The sequence below is a fragment of the Meira miltonrushii genome, assembly GCF_003144205.1.
Source record: "Meira miltonrushii strain MCA 3882 unplaced genomic scaffold FA14scaffold_7, whole genome shotgun sequence".
Lineage (NCBI taxonomy): Eukaryota > Fungi > Basidiomycota > Exobasidiomycetes > Exobasidiales > Brachybasidiaceae > Meira > Meira miltonrushii.
In genome coordinates, this window is record NW_020289949.1 from 74386 (window position 1) to 91355 (window position 16970).

General features: G+C 44.8%; 6 protein-coding genes across 6 annotated transcripts; 2 read left to right on the forward strand and 4 right to left on the reverse strand.

Annotated features, from left to right (window-relative positions):
• Positions 1-5183: 5183 nt before the first annotated feature.
• FA14DRAFT_128078 (uncharacterized protein) lies at positions 5184-6048 on the reverse strand (the record flags this gene model as incomplete). The annotated part of the gene is made up of 2 exons (XM_025496832.1): positions 5184-5277; positions 5357-6048. The coding sequence occupies 2 exons, from the start codon at positions 6046-6048 to the stop codon at positions 5184-5186; spliced, it is 786 nt and encodes a 261-aa protein (XP_025351766.1).
• Positions 6049-6305: 257 nt separating this feature from the next.
• FA14DRAFT_192945 (putative tyrosine phosphatase family protein) lies at positions 6306-7084 on the forward strand (the record flags this gene model as incomplete). The annotated part of the gene is made up of 3 exons (XM_025501970.1): positions 6306-6451; positions 6527-6806; positions 6870-7084. 3 exons carry the CDS (start codon positions 6306-6308, stop codon positions 6906-6908), a joined length of 465 nt encoding a protein of 154 aa, XP_025351767.1. The 3' UTR covers positions 6909-7084.
• FA14DRAFT_162724 (uncharacterized protein) lies at positions 6958-11806 on the reverse strand. Its single transcript, XM_025499738.1, has one exon. The coding sequence runs from the start codon at positions 11517-11519 to the stop codon at positions 7119-7121; it is 4401 nt and encodes a 1466-aa protein (XP_025351768.1). The 5' UTR covers positions 11520-11806; the 3' UTR covers positions 6958-7118.
• A 546-nt stretch (positions 11807-12352) lies between these two features.
• Positions 12353-12836, forward strand: FA14DRAFT_166104 (uncharacterized protein; the record flags this gene model as incomplete). The annotated part of the gene is made up of 2 exons (XM_025499996.1): positions 12353-12729; positions 12797-12836. 2 exons carry the CDS (start codon positions 12353-12355, stop codon positions 12834-12836), a joined length of 417 nt encoding a protein of 138 aa, XP_025351769.1.
• A 174-nt stretch (positions 12837-13010) lies between these two features.
• Positions 13011-13968, reverse strand: FA14DRAFT_158707 (putative branched-chain alpha-keto acid dehydrogenase e1-beta; the record flags this gene model as incomplete). Its single annotated transcript, XM_025497990.1, has 2 exons — positions 13011-13483; positions 13548-13968. 2 exons carry the CDS (start codon positions 13966-13968, stop codon positions 13011-13013), a joined length of 894 nt encoding a protein of 297 aa, XP_025351770.1.
• FA14DRAFT_151454 (uncharacterized protein) lies at positions 13945-16837 on the reverse strand. Its single transcript, XM_025497476.1, has one exon. It carries the CDS (start codon positions 16475-16477, stop codon positions 14279-14281), a length of 2199 nt encoding a protein of 732 aa, XP_025351771.1. The 5' UTR covers positions 16478-16837; the 3' UTR covers positions 13945-14278.
• Positions 16838-16970: the final 133 nt, after the last annotated feature.

A 16970-nucleotide genomic window follows, 5' to 3' on the forward strand; every position in this document is an offset into this window, starting at 1 on the left:
CAGATGGGCGCCTTTTTGCGAAGGGAGAGCGTGTGGAAGTGGGTGGTGGTTCTGGGATGAATTTGAAAAGGGAATTCGAGTATTTATACAAAAGACAGACCTCTCTTCACAGTTTTCAGAATTCAGATGATTTTCCCTAGACTGTTAAGTATGTCAAAATCGAATCTGACAGACAGGTTAACTTACCATAATCCACATGCATGTTACATGAACAAAAAGACCATCCAATTGCTAGCATGATTCACAGTTCTAGGCTTTCGTTGGACCATCCGATGGAATAAATATCCCGTTCTTTCGGCTTCCCGGCAATTGATGCTTGGCAGCCTTAACATGTCTGATATATTGCATCGCTGCTGCTTTATGTTTGACCAGCTTGAGTTCTTATCAACCATCAGATGGATCTGAGATGTCACGCTTTGTTGACGTTTGCACAATGGCTTTCTCTATAGCTTCGATCTACCTGCACAATCTGCAGCCGCAATCCTCAAGTATCTCTGCTAACCATCCGATGGTTTTGAGATATCCCACTTTTCGGGCTTTCAAACGAGCACTTCTTTGACAAAGCATCTGCAGCTGCTATTTATAACTCTTACCAACCATCCGATGGTTCTGACATACCCCGCTTTTCTAGATTTTCGGCAATTACTCTCTCCATTTCTCAGATATGATCACTTGACTCGGCTCTCTTATCCATTGAAACTTCTGCAGCGACGTTCCGCTTTGCAGGTGGTGGTGAATGAGTTGGAGCTTTGGATGGTGAATTAGTTTCGCCGAGATTTGATTTGAGAATCGGTGTAGTTGTTTCCCAGCCAAAGGGTTCACCGATACATGTGAAGTGTGAGCGGCAGATGAAAGTACAATTTTGATCAATAGATGGACATGCTTATGTCCATCACTTTTGCACTCCTGCGTGAGTCCAATGATGAAGGAAAGAGTCAAGCAGAACATTTCATTTTTTTAGTGACTTTCTTCTTGCATAAAGTCACGCTAATATGGAGTATACGTAGGCGTGCGTGCGTGCGTAGGGTAGCATACATCCATTGTCAGCCAATTTGATTACTTATCCTTTTGGATGACCATGATGAGAAAAGACTTGAATTTGAATAGCCCATTCAAAAAAAGCATGTCACATCATACCTGCTGCTCCCGTTACACATGCATCGATGGGTCATTTGACTGGCCATGTCAATAACGATAGGTGCATACACAAAACTTTCACCATCTAAAGGTTTGACACCTTCACTCATACCAGCAGAGCAGAATGGTGCCGCAGAGGTCTCAAAAGACGGACAAGAGAGCAGAGTGCAGCAAACTTATCAAAGCTGCAAAGAAAGCACTTACCGAGAAGCCGGAAAAGCGGGATATGTCAGATCCGCTAGATGGTCAGTAAGAATTACAGATCGCAGCTGTAGATTATTTGTCAAAGAAGTGTTCGCTCAAAAGCCAAGAAAGGCCAGAATTGTCAGAAACATCGAATCGTTGGTAAGAGTCATAAATAGTAGCTGCAGATGATTGGTCAAAAAGTATTCGTTTGAAAGCCAGCAAAGCGGGATATCTCAAAACCATCGGATGGTCAGCAGAAAGAACTGAGGATTACGGCTGCAGATTGTGCAGATAAATCCAAGCTATCAAGCAAGCCATTATGCAAACGTCAAAGAAGCGTGATATCTCAGATCCATCAGATGATTAGTGAAAATTATAAATAGCAGCTGCAGATGATCCGACAAAGAAATATTCGGCTGAAAGCCAGAAAAACGGGTTATTTCAGATCCATCGGATGGTTGACAAAAACTCAAGATGGTCAAACATAAAACAGCAGCGATGCAATATATCAAACATATTAAGGCTGCCAAGCATAATTTGCCGGGAAGCCGGAAGAACGGGATATCTTAATTCCATCGGATGGTCCAAGGAAAGCCTAGAACTGTAAATCATGCTAGCGAATGGATGGTCTTATCTTTTTCTATAACATGCATCTCAGTTGACCTGTCAGATTCGATTTTGACATACTTGACAGTATAGGGAAAATAATACGAATTCTGAAAAGTGCGAAACGAATGAATGAAAGGTATATAAAGTCCCCTTTTTTGATTGAATCCAACCCCCAACACCCACATCTCATTCCAATCATCATCCACTTGTCATTCAAGACTCACTTCTCATTCCAGATCCACTTCTCATTCCAAGCCCACTTCTCATTCCAAACCCACTTCTCATTCAAGATCCCCTTGTCATTCAAGATCAACTTGTCATCCATTCAGCATCACAAATTTCTCACAAAACAATGATTGTGGCACTCGAATGCAAACAAACATGGCATTACTTCACTTCACAAGAAAAGCCCCACAGGTGCAAACGCCAAGGTCTTCTTTGACGCTTCGGAAAAATCCTTGAAAGTCCAATGAACACCATCTCATACGTGTCTTCGCTCAACCGGCATCATTCACTCCTCGTTTGTGGATCACCGCTCATTCAACCGGCATCATTCTCTTGTCCATCGAGATCCAACTATCGTACAATCAGTATCACGGATATCTCTTTTCAAATTGTCACACAACATTGATCGCGGCAATCAACGCAGGCACGACCGGCATCACTTTATGAAAAGAGCTCACAAATACAAACGACTGAATGGGATCCAAATCAACCGAATATCTCCCCGGAAGATTCGAGAAAATCTTTGGAAGATCAAGGAGAGCAATTGAATGCATCGCTTTTCCCTTTGCCGATGCACGCAAGATCAAAATTCGAGCGCATCAGCCGAAAGGGTGCACTTGTCATCGCCATCATTCAATTCTTCCGACACCCACCGTCACAGCAGCATCATGTTTCATTTTTGTCAGCATTCCCAATTTTTTGCATGATCAATTTACGCAACGGTTCCAAAATTCAGCTCACAAACAGCTTTCATGGTCAAGAGGGCTATACTTGGTCACCAATCAAGAAGGCGACATGATCATTCTTGCAACATCTTGTGCGACACTTGCTCTCTCATCCTTGCGTTATCCTTTCGTGGGATCAAAAAACTCGTTCTTTGCTACTCTCACTCCTCCTCTCACTCCTCCTCTCACACATCCCGAAGCAACATTTCGCTTTACAACTGCATAAAAAAAGAAGATAAAAATTAAAAGATAAAAGATAAAAAAAAAATAAAAGATAAAAGATAAAAGATAAAAGATAAAAAATAAAAAAAATAAAAAGGTCAAAGAAAAGAAAAAAAAAAGAAAAAGATGACCTACTTCTCATTTGAGAATTACTTCATATCCAACCAGCTTTACCAACTTCTCATTCCATAATATATCTACCGCCAACACTCACTTCTCATCCCGCAATCATCATCCACTTCTCATCCCGCAATCATCATCCACTTCTCATCCCGCAATCATCATCCACTTCTCATCCCGCAACCAACATCCACTTTTTATCCCGCAATCTTCATCCACTTCTCATTCCAATCGTCATCCACTTGACATTCAAGATTCACTTGTCATTCAAGACCCGCTTATCATTCAAGACCCACTTGTCGTTCAGTCAGCATCGCTAATTTCTCACAAGACAATGATTGTGGCACTCAATCCAACATGGCATCACTTGACTTCACAAGAAGAGCCTCACAAGTGCAAATGCCGGCACGCAACCCTAACCAATCAAAGTCTTCTTTGACGATCAATGAACGCCATCTCATACGTGTCCTCACTCAACCGCCATCATCCACTTTTCCTTTCTGGATCACAGCTCATTCAGAGGGCATCAATTATTCGTCATTCGGAGAAGAGCTCCTCATTTCAACGGCATCATCCACTTCTCATTTGATGATCACATCTCATTCAAGCGGCATCGATCTCTTGTCATTCGAGAATCACTCCCCATTCAAACGCAATCATCCACGTCTCATAAGCATTCATGGATGACAGCTCATTCAACCGGCATCGTTCTCTTGTCACCCGAGGTCAACCCATCGTACAATCAACATCACAAACTTCTCTTTTCAAGTCGTCATACAACATTGATCGCGGCGATCAACACAAACACGACCCACTTCACTTCATGAAAAGAGGCTACAAGCACAGACGCCTGATTGGGGCCCGAATCAGCCACGATCTTCTTTTTCCGATCGGATGAAACCTTTCAAAATTCATGAAAAGTCATCTCGTACGTCACTCAAGATCGAATCATGACATGGCATTCGAGCAAGTGGGACAACAGAAGAAATGGTACACTTGACATCATCATTTGTCTTTCCTCTGCCCTCCTTTCCATGTGTTCACCTCACACTCTTTGGCTTCACTTCCGTTCAACATTACCGAAAAAGTTCGTCATCGTTGGATGTTTTGAAGTGAGGACGATTAAGCCGGTCAAAGTCTCTTCATGAAGAAGGAGGAGGTGCAGAAGAAGGAAGGGCAGAAGGTGGGGAGGAGGTGCAGAAGAAGGAAGGGCAGAAGGTGGGGAGGAAGGGGAGAAGGAGGAAGAGTAGAACGAGGAAGTACAGGACTTAACACAAGCTGCCACACAGAACTCATCGATAGAGTCTGCGGAGCAGTCCACCTTGACCTCATTTCGTCTTCTCAACCGTCTGCAGTCTCAAAGGGAAATGCAAATGGCGGACAAAGCATCAAGAGATGTGTTTCCTCTCCTCATCCTTTCTGATATCCTCTCCTCCATCTGCCGTAATCATCCTCTTCTCACTCCTCAATCACGATAACGTAGGTTGAACGTCAGGGAGACTTTGATTGTGGGATGAGAAGAGGATGATGGTTGCGGCTTATGGAGTGAGAATTGGATGGTTGCGGAATAAGAAGAGGAGAAGGATTGCGGAGTGAGAAGAGGGTGATGATTGTAAAATGGGAAGAGGATGATGACGGCGGAAGGATAAGAGGATGATGATTGCGGGGTAAGATCAAGTACTGCCTTCTTGAACTGGAAGAGAATGACACCGATTGAATGAGAGGCGGCTTCTGAATGCGGATCAGAAGAGACCACCAACAGTCACTTCACCATCCTCTCCTCATTCCACCGTCATTATCCTATCTTCCTTCCGCGATCATCATCCGCCCCTCATCCAAGGAATCACATCAGGAGGCACCGTCAGAGGTACCACACCGGAAAAATTTGTCAGAATCAGCACATCATAGAGGATAGTTAGAGGTGTCACATCAAAAATACATATATTATCAGCATCATCATCATTCTTCGCCTACCCATTGCTCAGCAAGTGGGCCTAACACTGGGAGAAACGGAGATCGTGCTAATGTCGGGGCCGCATTTGCTGCGTTTGAACTAGATAAAGCGGTGTGATCGAGTATTTGGTCAGCTTACAATCCTAAATAAAAGTCTTGATTGTACAAGAAGAACTCACCCACAAACCCAAGAATATCCCAATGAAGCCATTCCAACGATAATGCTAAAGGTATACCAACCAAACCAAGAATGTAAAATCCATAACAGTAGAACGTTTGCAACGCCGAACAAGCCTGCTTGGTAAGCATGAAAGCGTACGAGATCATTTTCTGTTTCCCATATTAGTAATAGCACACTTGTGAACGGAGGTAAACCCCAAGTAGCAAAGCATAGATTTGATAAATTCCAACCTTGTGAAGTTGAATAACTTAGATGATCAGGTCTAGAAGCATTGCTTGGACCTAGTCCTGCCCCACCGCCAATTTGACCATTTTGTGACCAAGCTGGTTGATTTCTATATTGTGATTCAATCGATGCGGGGCCACCTCCAACTCCGGATGAGGCTGTTGCCCAAGCAGGCCTTGCTTGGTTTGCGTTTGCTGGGGTATAAGGTGAAGATGATTGATAAGATTCTGTAGCATATCTAGGATCGAAATCTGTATCGATAGATGCTCTAGTCGCAGCTGTTGTTGGGTCGTATATCCGTGATGCTTCACCATTTGCTGTTTGTGATTGTTGAGTTGAAGATCTTCCTCCTTCTTGATGAGGAACAGAGGGAGCTGAGGATCTTGATGTGTTTGATTCGGCTAGCAAAGCCTTCTGCCTCTCATCTGGAGGAGGTTGATATGGCGCAAAGTTGGCGCCAGACATGATTGAGTGAGAGTGATAATGATTGTTGTACTGGAAGCTGTCAATAAATGCAACTTATCGGCTATTTTAGATTTTAGGCTCTTTTATCGGATAATAGGAGCATGACTGAAATTGTCGCGTTGTCTTATTTATTTTCCGTCTCTCGCACGGTCCGAAAACAGGCGTCTAAATCACTTTTCTCTGAAGCATACATCCTTTCACTTCTTACCACCTCACCCTCCTCAAGTGGTGGTCATTCCCATCGCTAATCCATCATCATGCTCGTGCCTCCGCCAAACTTTGGCATGGTGGAAGAAAACTTATATCGTTCAGGCGCTCCCGATTTGCTCAATTTACCTTTTTTGGAAACCTTGGCTTTGAAAAGTATCATTTGGCTTGCACCTGAAGAACCAGAAGAAGCATTGTGAGTGTGAAATAAGAACTTGTTAGGCTTCACACTCTAACTTAAGCTGATTTATGATACCCATCATGATAACAGCGTCGATTTCTGTCTCTCTCACGAGATAAAGTTGCATCACCTTGGCGTTTTGTACAGCACAAATTCTTGGGATCCAATCACGGAAGATATTGTGCTAAAAGCCCTTCATCTGCTCGTTCAACCATCAACGTATCCGGTTTTGGTAATGTGCAATCTAGGCAGACATCGTACAGGAACAGTGATTGGATGTTTGCGTAAATTGCAAAAATGGTGCTTGTCCGCCATTCTGGAAGAATATAGAAGGTATGCTGGACAAAAAGTTCGCGTGATGAACGAACAGGTGAGTCTCTCTCAAAAGCAAGCATGGTTGAACATTCATTAACCTATTTTCTTGCTTTTACAGTTCATCGAATTATTCGACGAAGAGTTGGTCTTTGGCTGAATACTACGCCATCGCTGTATTTGTATGATACCCTGTTTGTCATATGTTTGCTCTACAATATGCATCTGTAATTTTAATGTTTCACATATTTCAAACATTGAGGACGATTCTGTAGGGAAACTTTTTCGTATTTCATTTTACCGCATCTCTTAACAACACATAAGGCATACAAGTGGAAACAATCTTGATTATAATTTAAAACGACTTTGTCTATTGGTTCAATTTGGAAATCACTTGCTTCAATCCAAACAAGGCTGTTGCCACATCACCAGAAGATGAAGACGCCAATTGAACGTATTGCGACAATGCTGCTTGTTGATTACGTGCATCGATCGCTTGACAAATTCCAATCAGTGCTTGAACCGTACGAGCATCCAAAGTTCCACAATTGAGCAAATCCAACAACAAATTTACACGTTTATCCACATCATCGGCCATTCTCTTTTGTGCAGGTGGCGTGATAGATTTGAATCTTGCCAATTCCTTTGACAAGGTTTGCAAGATCGGTTTTGCATTATCGGGAATATGTGAGCGATCGCCTGGTGGATATTTGGTCGCTGGTTTGGCAGGTGTTGCACTTCTGTTCGGAGGTGCACCTGCTCCTGCACCGGGTGTCGTGGATCGAAGAGGCACATTTGAGGGTGGACCTGAAGGTGGAATTGCAGGCATCGGAGGACGAGCAAATCCGCTGCCTGGTGGTCCTTGTTGATGTTGCGGAGCTCCACCATATTGTGAAGGTGGTGGTTGTTGACCCATCGGACCGCCAAATCCAGATTGTTGACCAGGTCCAAGAGGTCCAGGTGGTGGTGGAACGGAGACTTGTCCAGGTCCGGGTGCATAAGGTCCACTTTGTGCTTGTTGTGGTGGCTGCTGTGATTGTTGGTATGACGGCTGTCCTCCACCAGGTCCTGGTCGTACTCCGCCCGGTGTGCTACCTCTTGGAGGTGGTCCAGCATTTTGTGGTGGTGGTGGACGCATTCCCTGTTGTTGAGGCGCAAAAGGTGCTCCAAGACCAGATCCAGGTCTACCGTAAGGTCCGCCAGCACCTCCTGGAGGTGGACTCATCATTCCACGAGGCGGTTGAATACCTCTTGGTGGAGGTGGAACAGCTCCCGTGCCTGCACCTTGTTGAGCGCCACCATAAGAAGGTTGCATTGGAGGCGTAGAACTTGCATTATTGTATGCAGGTGCATTTGGGAATGGACTGGTGATTGGCTGAGCTGATGATTTGTTACTCATTGCACTTGTTGTACGCTTAGGAGCCAAATTGCTGGGAATATCGTTCCACCCCCCATCTGGCTTCTTTGGCGGTGGTGGCGGTGGAGCAGCTGCTAGCGTAGATTGATGACCATACGATCCTGCTGGTGGAGCAAAGTTGGACTGCACATCTGGAGCTCCAATGACTGGTGGCGGTGGTGCGGCTACCAAAGGTTGAACAGGAGCATAGGCTGATTGACTTTGAATCGGTTGTTGTTGCAATGCTGGTGGAACATTGGCTTGCACTGGAGGTGCATATGCAGATGGAGCGGGAGCAGCATTTGCAGATGCTTGACCGTATGGATCGTATGTGTTACTTGCTCCATACGATCGGTAACCAGAGTTGACGCTTTGACCGTATGGATCATACGATGCAGCAGTATTATTAACAGCTGCGGGGGCATACGCATTTGTAGAGACTGGAGCTCCAGCAGCAGCGGCTGCAAATACCGAAGCAGAGTTATTGGCAGCAGCGGTAACGGCAGCAGCTCCTTGACCGCCTGTCTTTGCTTGATCGGCAAGACGTAAACGTTCGCGAGCCAATCCGCTGATATTTTCTGTTCCGACATGATAGTCCAATGGTGTTTGATTGATGTACTTGAGAGCAGGAGCAACCAATCCTTGATCTGCCAAAAGGTCAACATACTCTAGAATGCGATCGTACAAAGGTGCTAGTTTGTATGTTCGTGCTGCAGCCATTTCTTCACTTGAAGCAACTTGAGCAATATCCACATCGACATAATTCACTGCACTTTGGAATACGATAATCTTCTCCATAAATGACTGCAATGCTTCTGCATGAGCAGAGTATAAGCTTGTTGATTCAGCATTTATTGACGTTCCATTCACTTGACCATGCTGCAATGCCTTTTCTTCTTCCTTCATTTCGTCAATCCACATAGATGCAACCTTTTCGAGTTTACCAGCAGCCAAATAGCATAATACCGCGTTCTTACGGAAAGTCTTTCCAGAGGTGCTATTTTGCGTTTGAGTATATTGGAATTCGAGACGTTGACCGAGCTGTTCGGCAAGGTTGACAAAGTCCTCGTTGCGCTTGGCGAAAGTGCAGATGACGACAAAGATCTCTTGCCATTCAGTCAAATCAGCATTTTGAACAATGTCTGACAAATCGTCGCTAACGATGCTCTGGAACAAACGTAGGTAAGGCAAAGAAGCCGTCTTACGTTCAAAGTAGGCCTTTTGTGTACGTGCCAACAATTCCGGTCCACCACGAACGGCCAACAAGATTGCATCTGCATGACGATCTGTTGATAGACACAAAGAAACAGCAGATTGGAAGTCGCCAAGGACCAAAGCTCGAGTGACCAGCTTGTCAAATTCTGACTCATTTTCAGGATAAATTCTGAAATTATTTGCACGAAGACTTTCAGAAGCGATTGAGGATGGTCTCGGCGATCCTGCTGTTGCAGCCACGGATGCGGTAGGACCCGTTGTAGTGCCAGCAAACAAATGATCAGGGACGGCTGATTTGGCGGGTGCAGATCCTAGCGAATTGAACAGATCGGCAGCATCACCACCACTGCTTTGTTGAGCATCGAACGGATTGGGTTCAGAGTCAAAAGCTGTTGGTGGTTCAGCAATGTCTGAAGCTGGTGCGGAAACATCTGCCAAGCCTGCCGTGGCAGGAGGTGTTTTGTCTGCATTGATGTCACCGTCCAATCCAGGAATGACTGCATTTGCAGTTGATGCAATATCTTCGTTCACTAAAGCAGCTTCAGATGTTCCATTGAGACCTGGTGTACCAGGAGCACTGAGTCCAGGAGCTGTTACAGCAGACGTCTGCTTGAATGCTCCAATTGAGCTTGAAATCTTGGCAGCAACTTCTTCTTTAGAGAATCCAAGTAGGGTAACCAATTCATCACGATTGTCGGCCTGGAAGAGTGTTTGCAACGCTTTCCAATTGGCTACATCATCTGGTCTTGTTGAAGGATCGCTACTTCGCTCGGCACAGAAGGAAGCCAAGCTTTGTGAATCAATTGCGTCTTGCAGTCTCTTGGCTCGCGCTGCAATTGATGGCTCAGTGACAACATCACGAAGATGCACGACTGCACTTTGTGTGTGTCCCTTCTCCCCTGGCAAGTTACTGGTGGAAACAAGCTGGCCTCCAAATGCAAATGTTGCACTGATGGGTTTCTTGAGCCATTTCGGTGGCTGCGTAAGCGAGATTCCTCGATTGTTTGCTTCACTTTGTGCGGGCAATGAGTTAAAGACGTCATTGACATCAGTAGGTGCAGCAGATGTATCTATCGGAGTTTCTTGTTGATTTGTATCCTGCACTGAATTGATGTTGATTCTACCGTCAAAGCTGGCAACTGCGACTAAATTTGGATTCTTGGGACACCACTGCACGTCATAGCTCCAATTTTGGCTTGCAGGTAGTTCTCCAACATTTTGACCGGATTGCGGATTCCAGCAAATTGTTCTGTTATCCTTACCACAAGAGAGCAATAGATCCGCATCTTGTTTGCACCATGAGAGAGACAGAATACCGCCATTATGACCTGAGAGAACTTTTTCAGGAGCTCTTGAATTTCTCAGATCCCAGAGCATTACCACAGGAGAGGCATCGTCATCACTCGCAGTGGCCAAACGAGTAGGTTGTTCAGGATGCCAGCATAAAGCACCCATTCCTCTTCTTGCTCCACTAGCTAAAGGACCGCCGGGAGCCATTCCATTTGTGTTCCCTCCTGCTGTGCCAGCACCTCCACCGTATGCCAAGGCGGTTAGTTCTTTCTTGTTGCGCAAATCCCAGACGACGGTATAGCCTGAGCTACTGGAAGTTGCCAAGATGTGCGGTACTTCACCGTTCCAGCTAAGTGCGGTGATTTCGTCCAATTTTGATGAGCGTGCACCGGGTGAGAATGGCTTACCAGGATTACTGAGATCCCAGATAAAGATTTCACCATTCACACCACCACTTGCGAGTAAATTGGGCTGCTTGGGATTAAAGTGCAAACCTTTGACTGGTCCAGAATGTTGATTGTTTCTCAGAACGCTAGCACTTCCATCCGTGACGCCATCGATCATCTTTTTGGCATCCCATAGGTTTAATTCGCCATTTTCCAGTCCAGCTGCAATCACACCCATCGGATACTTTTCACAAACGTATCCCCATGCTAGCCTGTTGAATCGTGCTCCGACAACAAGTTTAGCGATCGGTTGAACAACTTCGCCTGCGCCATAGTTTGGCTTCCAAATTTCCAATAAGCTGTCATTACTGAAACTCTCGTCCAATGCACCTGAAAGCGTTCCTGTTACGATCAAAGGTTCGGCATTTGGGATATTGGATGGTGACCAAGCAAAGGTTGCTGTTCTAGAAATGTAAGAACGCATCTTTGCTGTTCAAAGTTGAATTTGGCGGGCCAGCCGCAGCTGTTAAGAATGTATTTGACGATGACAGAAGAAAGTGACGATCGAATGATTTGCGAAAGAGTACTTCTCAGAAAAGATGTCGGAGAAGAACCTTGGTTTTCTGTCACAGATTGTTGAACCGTTCTATGATTGACGTGGGATATCAGCAACAATCTAGATGAGCTGAATAGATTGTTGTTTAAAGCGTGTTAGAATACGGCTTCTTATGTGATGATGTTGGAGGTGATCAAACCTAAAGACACGCGTACTGCACGTCTGATGAATGAAAGAGAGGCGCGAAGGACCTTCTAATTATTGCCATAGCGGGTCAAAGCACACACACACACACACAAGCACAAGCACAGCAAGCATTACACGTCAATGCATTGGTATTCCCTTTAGGCGGCGCAGCTTAATCTCTCTCTATGTGTGTGTCTCTGCCAGCCAAACAAAACGTTTAAATGCGTGGAAGAGGGAAGCGATCCGGTTCACTTTAGCGTATATGCGGGCGCGGACGTGTTGGTACGGATTTCAAGCTGGCGAGCGAGGTCATTATTGCACGTGTATTCTGAAAGGACGAACAGCCATTGGACATTGGATTTGAGAGGCGCTACTTAAGCAGGACACGGGCGTATGGAACATCATACACAGATCAGCGCAAGGTGGTGTACACTGATCCCCCAGACGATCACAATCATAACCCAAAGATGATGTCAAACGGAACAATGATGTGCGCCCGTATGGGTCGTACAATGCTACGGAGCGAGAGCACATCCATTGTCACTCGTTCATTCGTTTCATCCAGCAAAGTTGCAATGCCATCTGTACCTTCAGGATTCTTTTCACGTCCATCAACAAAAGCATCTCAAAATCTTCCAAAACCAACACAAAAGACCGATGTAGCTCAACCACATACGCCACCCGGAATTCCAACAGATCAAGCACCAAATTATCCGTCAACTTGGTCTGATTCGCAAAATCCGCGTGAATTGGCAATGCGTGGACCAAGATTTGAACAAATAACAACAGAATATCAACCTCAACCTTTGAGTGCAATGGAAATGATTCAAAGGGAACCCATCAGATTGACAACGAGCCGAGTTATAGAATGTGATGGAGGAGATGGACCTCTAGGTCACCCTCGCGTATTTATCAACTTGGATAAGCCAGGCCCGAAAGGATGTCCTTATTGGTATGTGGAATGGCAGATATTCATGAAAGCATTCACTGACATTTTTCTCCCTTCTCTATTCCTGCAGCGGATTACGCTACGAGAGATCTGTCGAACATCATCATTAGAGAGAGAAGTAGATAATCGCAGATGTACGTAGATCTTGTACAATCAATTGAGCTTGATCGGACGAAAACGCTTGCGTGTACAGGATACTCAAGTAGAAGGTAAAAGGCAGGCCTTAAATGACTGAACATTCCTTTGGATTCCATTTAGAGAGAAATTAATTACAAAAAATATTTTTAGTACGTCAAACTGCGTACTAATCCGTCCATAATTTGGATGGGTCCTGGTTTGTACCATGTTTCATGAACGTGTGGGAATGGTGTATCAAAACCACCAATTCTACGAACGGGTGCTTCTAAGTTTAAGAAGCAAGCTTGTTGTAAATGTGCAGCAATTTCTGCACCTGCACCTGCAGTGATTGGAGCTTCATGAACGATAACGCATCTACCAGTCTTTGCAACACTTTCGGCCACTGTCTTACGATCCCACGGTAAGATTGTACGTAAATCGATCAATTCGACTGATGCATTGCGTACCGATTGCGGGACATGTTGAGCGATTGAAGCTGGTGGATTTTTGAGCATTTCCATTGCTTGAACGCATGAATAAAGAGGTGCTCCCCATGAAATAAGGGTGATATCTTTACCTGGTTGTAAAACTTCAGCAGTGGAAAGAGGGATAGTGAAGTCATCCACAGGAACATGTTCGACTGTTGGAAAAGAGAGTTAGTGTCAAATCGTCTTTGTCATAACAATGATCTATATGCTACTCACCACTTGAACGATAAAGGATCTTTGGTTCTAAAAATACAACTGGATTCTCATCTCGGATGGAAGCCAATAATAATCCTTTTGCTTGGATAGGCGAACGAGGAACGACGACTTTCAATCCTGCAGCTGGCATGAAAAATTGTTCAACGCTTTGAGAATGATAAAGTGCACCATGCCCTACACCCATACAAGGACTTCGAATGGTTAATTTGCCTGCATTATGTTGATTTCCACTTCTGAATCGATATTTTGCCGCTTCGTTAACGATTTGATCAAATGCAGGAAAGATGTAATCGGCAAATTGAATTTCCGCAATAACTGTATGTCCCATTGCTGCTGCCCCGATTCCAAAACCAACGATACCTTGTTCGGTCAAAGGTGTATTGAAAACACGTTCACGGCCATACTCTTCTACTAAGCCCATCGTACTACGGAACACACCACCAAACGAAACATCTTCTCCGAATACCAAGGTGGATTCATCAGAGGCCAACGCATGGGATTGAGCATCACGAATTGCCTGTAAAGGGAAACGCAAAAAAGAAAGAGATGGTTTGTATCAGTATAATTGATTTCATATAGTCAGGATACATGGAGTCGCGGCATGATCATGAGAGAGGGTTTGCACACGCTCGATTCGTTTGCAGAAGGAAATAGAGAATAGAGACATAATGTATATTAAATGGAATGATGTGCTGAAGAAATTGTATGAGAAAAAGGATTCGAATCTCCTTCTATCCGCTTTGCTCTGCCGATGAAGAAGAGGAGTCTAAAGCACGACGATGTGCATCCAAAGTCAAAGCGACTTGACCTCCTCTTGCTTGATTCAATGTAGCGAGCAAACGAGCAGGTGTGGCGCTGAGCAAGCCAACGATTTGACTGCGCAAGACATCCAATGTTGGCAATGCAGATACATCGCGCAAGCTTGGAATGTCAACCACCTTTTTCACACCTTCGCTTTGTTCAACAATGGCAGCCAAAGGTGTGAAACGGGTGTTCACATTGGAAACAACTTTCACGTGTGGTTGTCCCAATGCAGGCTTGGGTGCCACTCGTCCAGCTTTCAAGGCACGATCGGCCACCGAAAGAATACGGCTGATGTACGCTGGCGAAACAGTATCAAACGTCAACATAGCAATCGGCCCAATGAACAAATGCTCGTTCTTTCGCAAAGAAGGATGACTAGACACCTTTGCCAATTTGCGCATCAAACCGCTTCGGACGATGGTCAATCGAGCCTTTTTCTCGTCTGCACCATCAACGGGCACAGCGGCGATGTCATTACGAATTCGTGTCATTTCATGAACGCCAACATTGTTGTGTTGAAACAAGATTGAAACTTTGCTGTCATTCAGCAAACGTTTGTATTGTCCAAACAAGAATGCTTTGCGTTCAGGATAGACACGTTGACGAGAAGATGAAGCAATAGCTCCGGAAGATTCTGCTGAGACTGGAGTAGCACGGGCAACAGACGAAGAAGAGAATGCACGATGCTGCTGTGACAGCGATCGTTGATTACATACCGTATACATATTCATCTTGCGAGCCTGTCTTTCAATTCCCTCCTCGCCATCGGTCCATTTAATACCAGGCGTTTGAGAAGCTGATTTTGCATTATTGCGTAGCAAAACACTTTGACCAACGATTGGAATTTCTTCAGCTGCGGGTGGTGCAGATTCTACCGCACTCGATGTGGTGGTTGTTGCTTGACTTGTTGCTGAAGTGGAGAAAGGAGCACGGCCTGAGCGCATTCCACGCATCAATTGCTGAGAGACTGTTGGTCTAGAAGAACGTGCAAATGGCGAAGTAGCAGTGTGCATCTTGCGCACAGCAGTTCCACCTGGACCGAGCTCAGGTGCTTCTGGATCATTACGGGGTTCAAAGTAATGAGATCCGTCAGCTTCATGTGGTCGGGAAGCCTCGAAAGTGTTTGTCTTAAGAGAGTTAAGCATTAATTGATCTTTGTAATCTTCAAAGATATCTTCTTCGGTATTCCATGATTCGCTTGGGTTGACGGATCTCTCGATAGGTCTTGCTTGTGATTCTTCGGTAAGGTGAACCACGTCTTCCCATGCTAATTCCTTATCGGCAGCAGCAAATGTTTCTTCAATATGAGCAGGGTTAGTACTGCGTGTCAAAGGTACGATACCACGAGCCAAAGGCCATGCAATCAAAGCTTGTGCTGGGGTCATGTTGTTACGTCCTGCCACATCGTTCACGATAGGATCTTCCAGATACTTCTTCTGGTTGATGTGGGAGCCCAAAGTGGAGTATGATTGCAACATGATTTGATGGGCTTCGCTATAATGCAATAATTCAGTGTTTGGAACTCCAAAGTTAACTTCTACCTGATTGATAACTGGATTAGTATCGGTTGTGGCCTTTAACAATTCTTCTGTACGACGAATGTTGAAATTCGAAACACCGATACTGCGAACTTTGCCCTTTTTCACCATTTCTTCCATTTGTCTCCATGTTGCAGCTATATCTTGTGATAACTTTGTTTCTTCGACTGGATAACCCGAAACGGAACGTAGAGATGAAATTTGTGATGTGTTCGGATTGGAAAAGGCAACAGGCCAATGCATCAAGTATAAGTCCAAATAATCAACGCCTAAATCTTGCAAAGTTGCATCTAGACCTGCTTCAACTTTATCGCCATGGAAAGTGTTCCAAAGTTTACTTGTGATCCACAAATCTTTACGATCGATTCCAGATTTGCGAATTGCATCTCCGGTTGCATCTTCGTTCTTGTATGCCCATGCAGAATCGATATGACGATAACCAGTCTTAAGAGCATGGGTTACAGATGCATGTGCTTGTTCTTTGTTCAACTTCCAAGTACCAAAACCGATCTTTGGAATACGTGCACCGTTTGCCAATGTCCATGAGGACACGGGTGCAGCCTTGCGTGCGATCATTGAAGCACGCATGATGGTCAAGTATCAAGGGAAGAAAAAGAAGGAAGGTTTGAGAGTGTGATTGTTCGTATTGTAAACGCCTGCAAAAAGAGTAACAGAAACAATCTTTTGATTCGATCACTTGGTTACAGGCGTGATGGTGGTCGAAAAGGATAGAGGTAAGAAAGGTGCGGGGATTTGAGGGAAATTGAAGTGAATCAATCCCAAGAATGACAGCAAAAGTATGAATAGGGAGGGGAGTACACAGCTCCTCTCTTCTACTCCGTCTTTTTCTGTTTTGTGTCCCTGTCCTTTTTTCGCAATAAAGGTCAAATCAGAAGAAGTGATCAGACCAGCGAATGCACATAAGAAGTGTCGACAAAGGTCAAGAAGAGGAGTAAGCAGAGGAAAAAAAAGGGAAACCTAGCGTATTAACCCACACACTCACAAGCAGGAGCCCATTACGTACTGTGCGCGCAGGAGAAGAAAAAAAAATGCAACAAAAATCATAGGGAAAGAGTGCTGG

Bases quoted from the DNA above. Each gene is read 5' to 3' on its own strand.
- FA14DRAFT_162724 (XM_025499738.1), bottom strand. From the start codon at position 11,519: ATGCGTTCTTACATTTCTAGAACAGCAACCTTTGCTTGGTCACCATCC.
- FA14DRAFT_151454 (XM_025497476.1), bottom strand. From the start codon at position 16,477: ATGCGTGCTTCAATGATCGCACGCAAGGCTGCACCCGTGTCCTCATGG.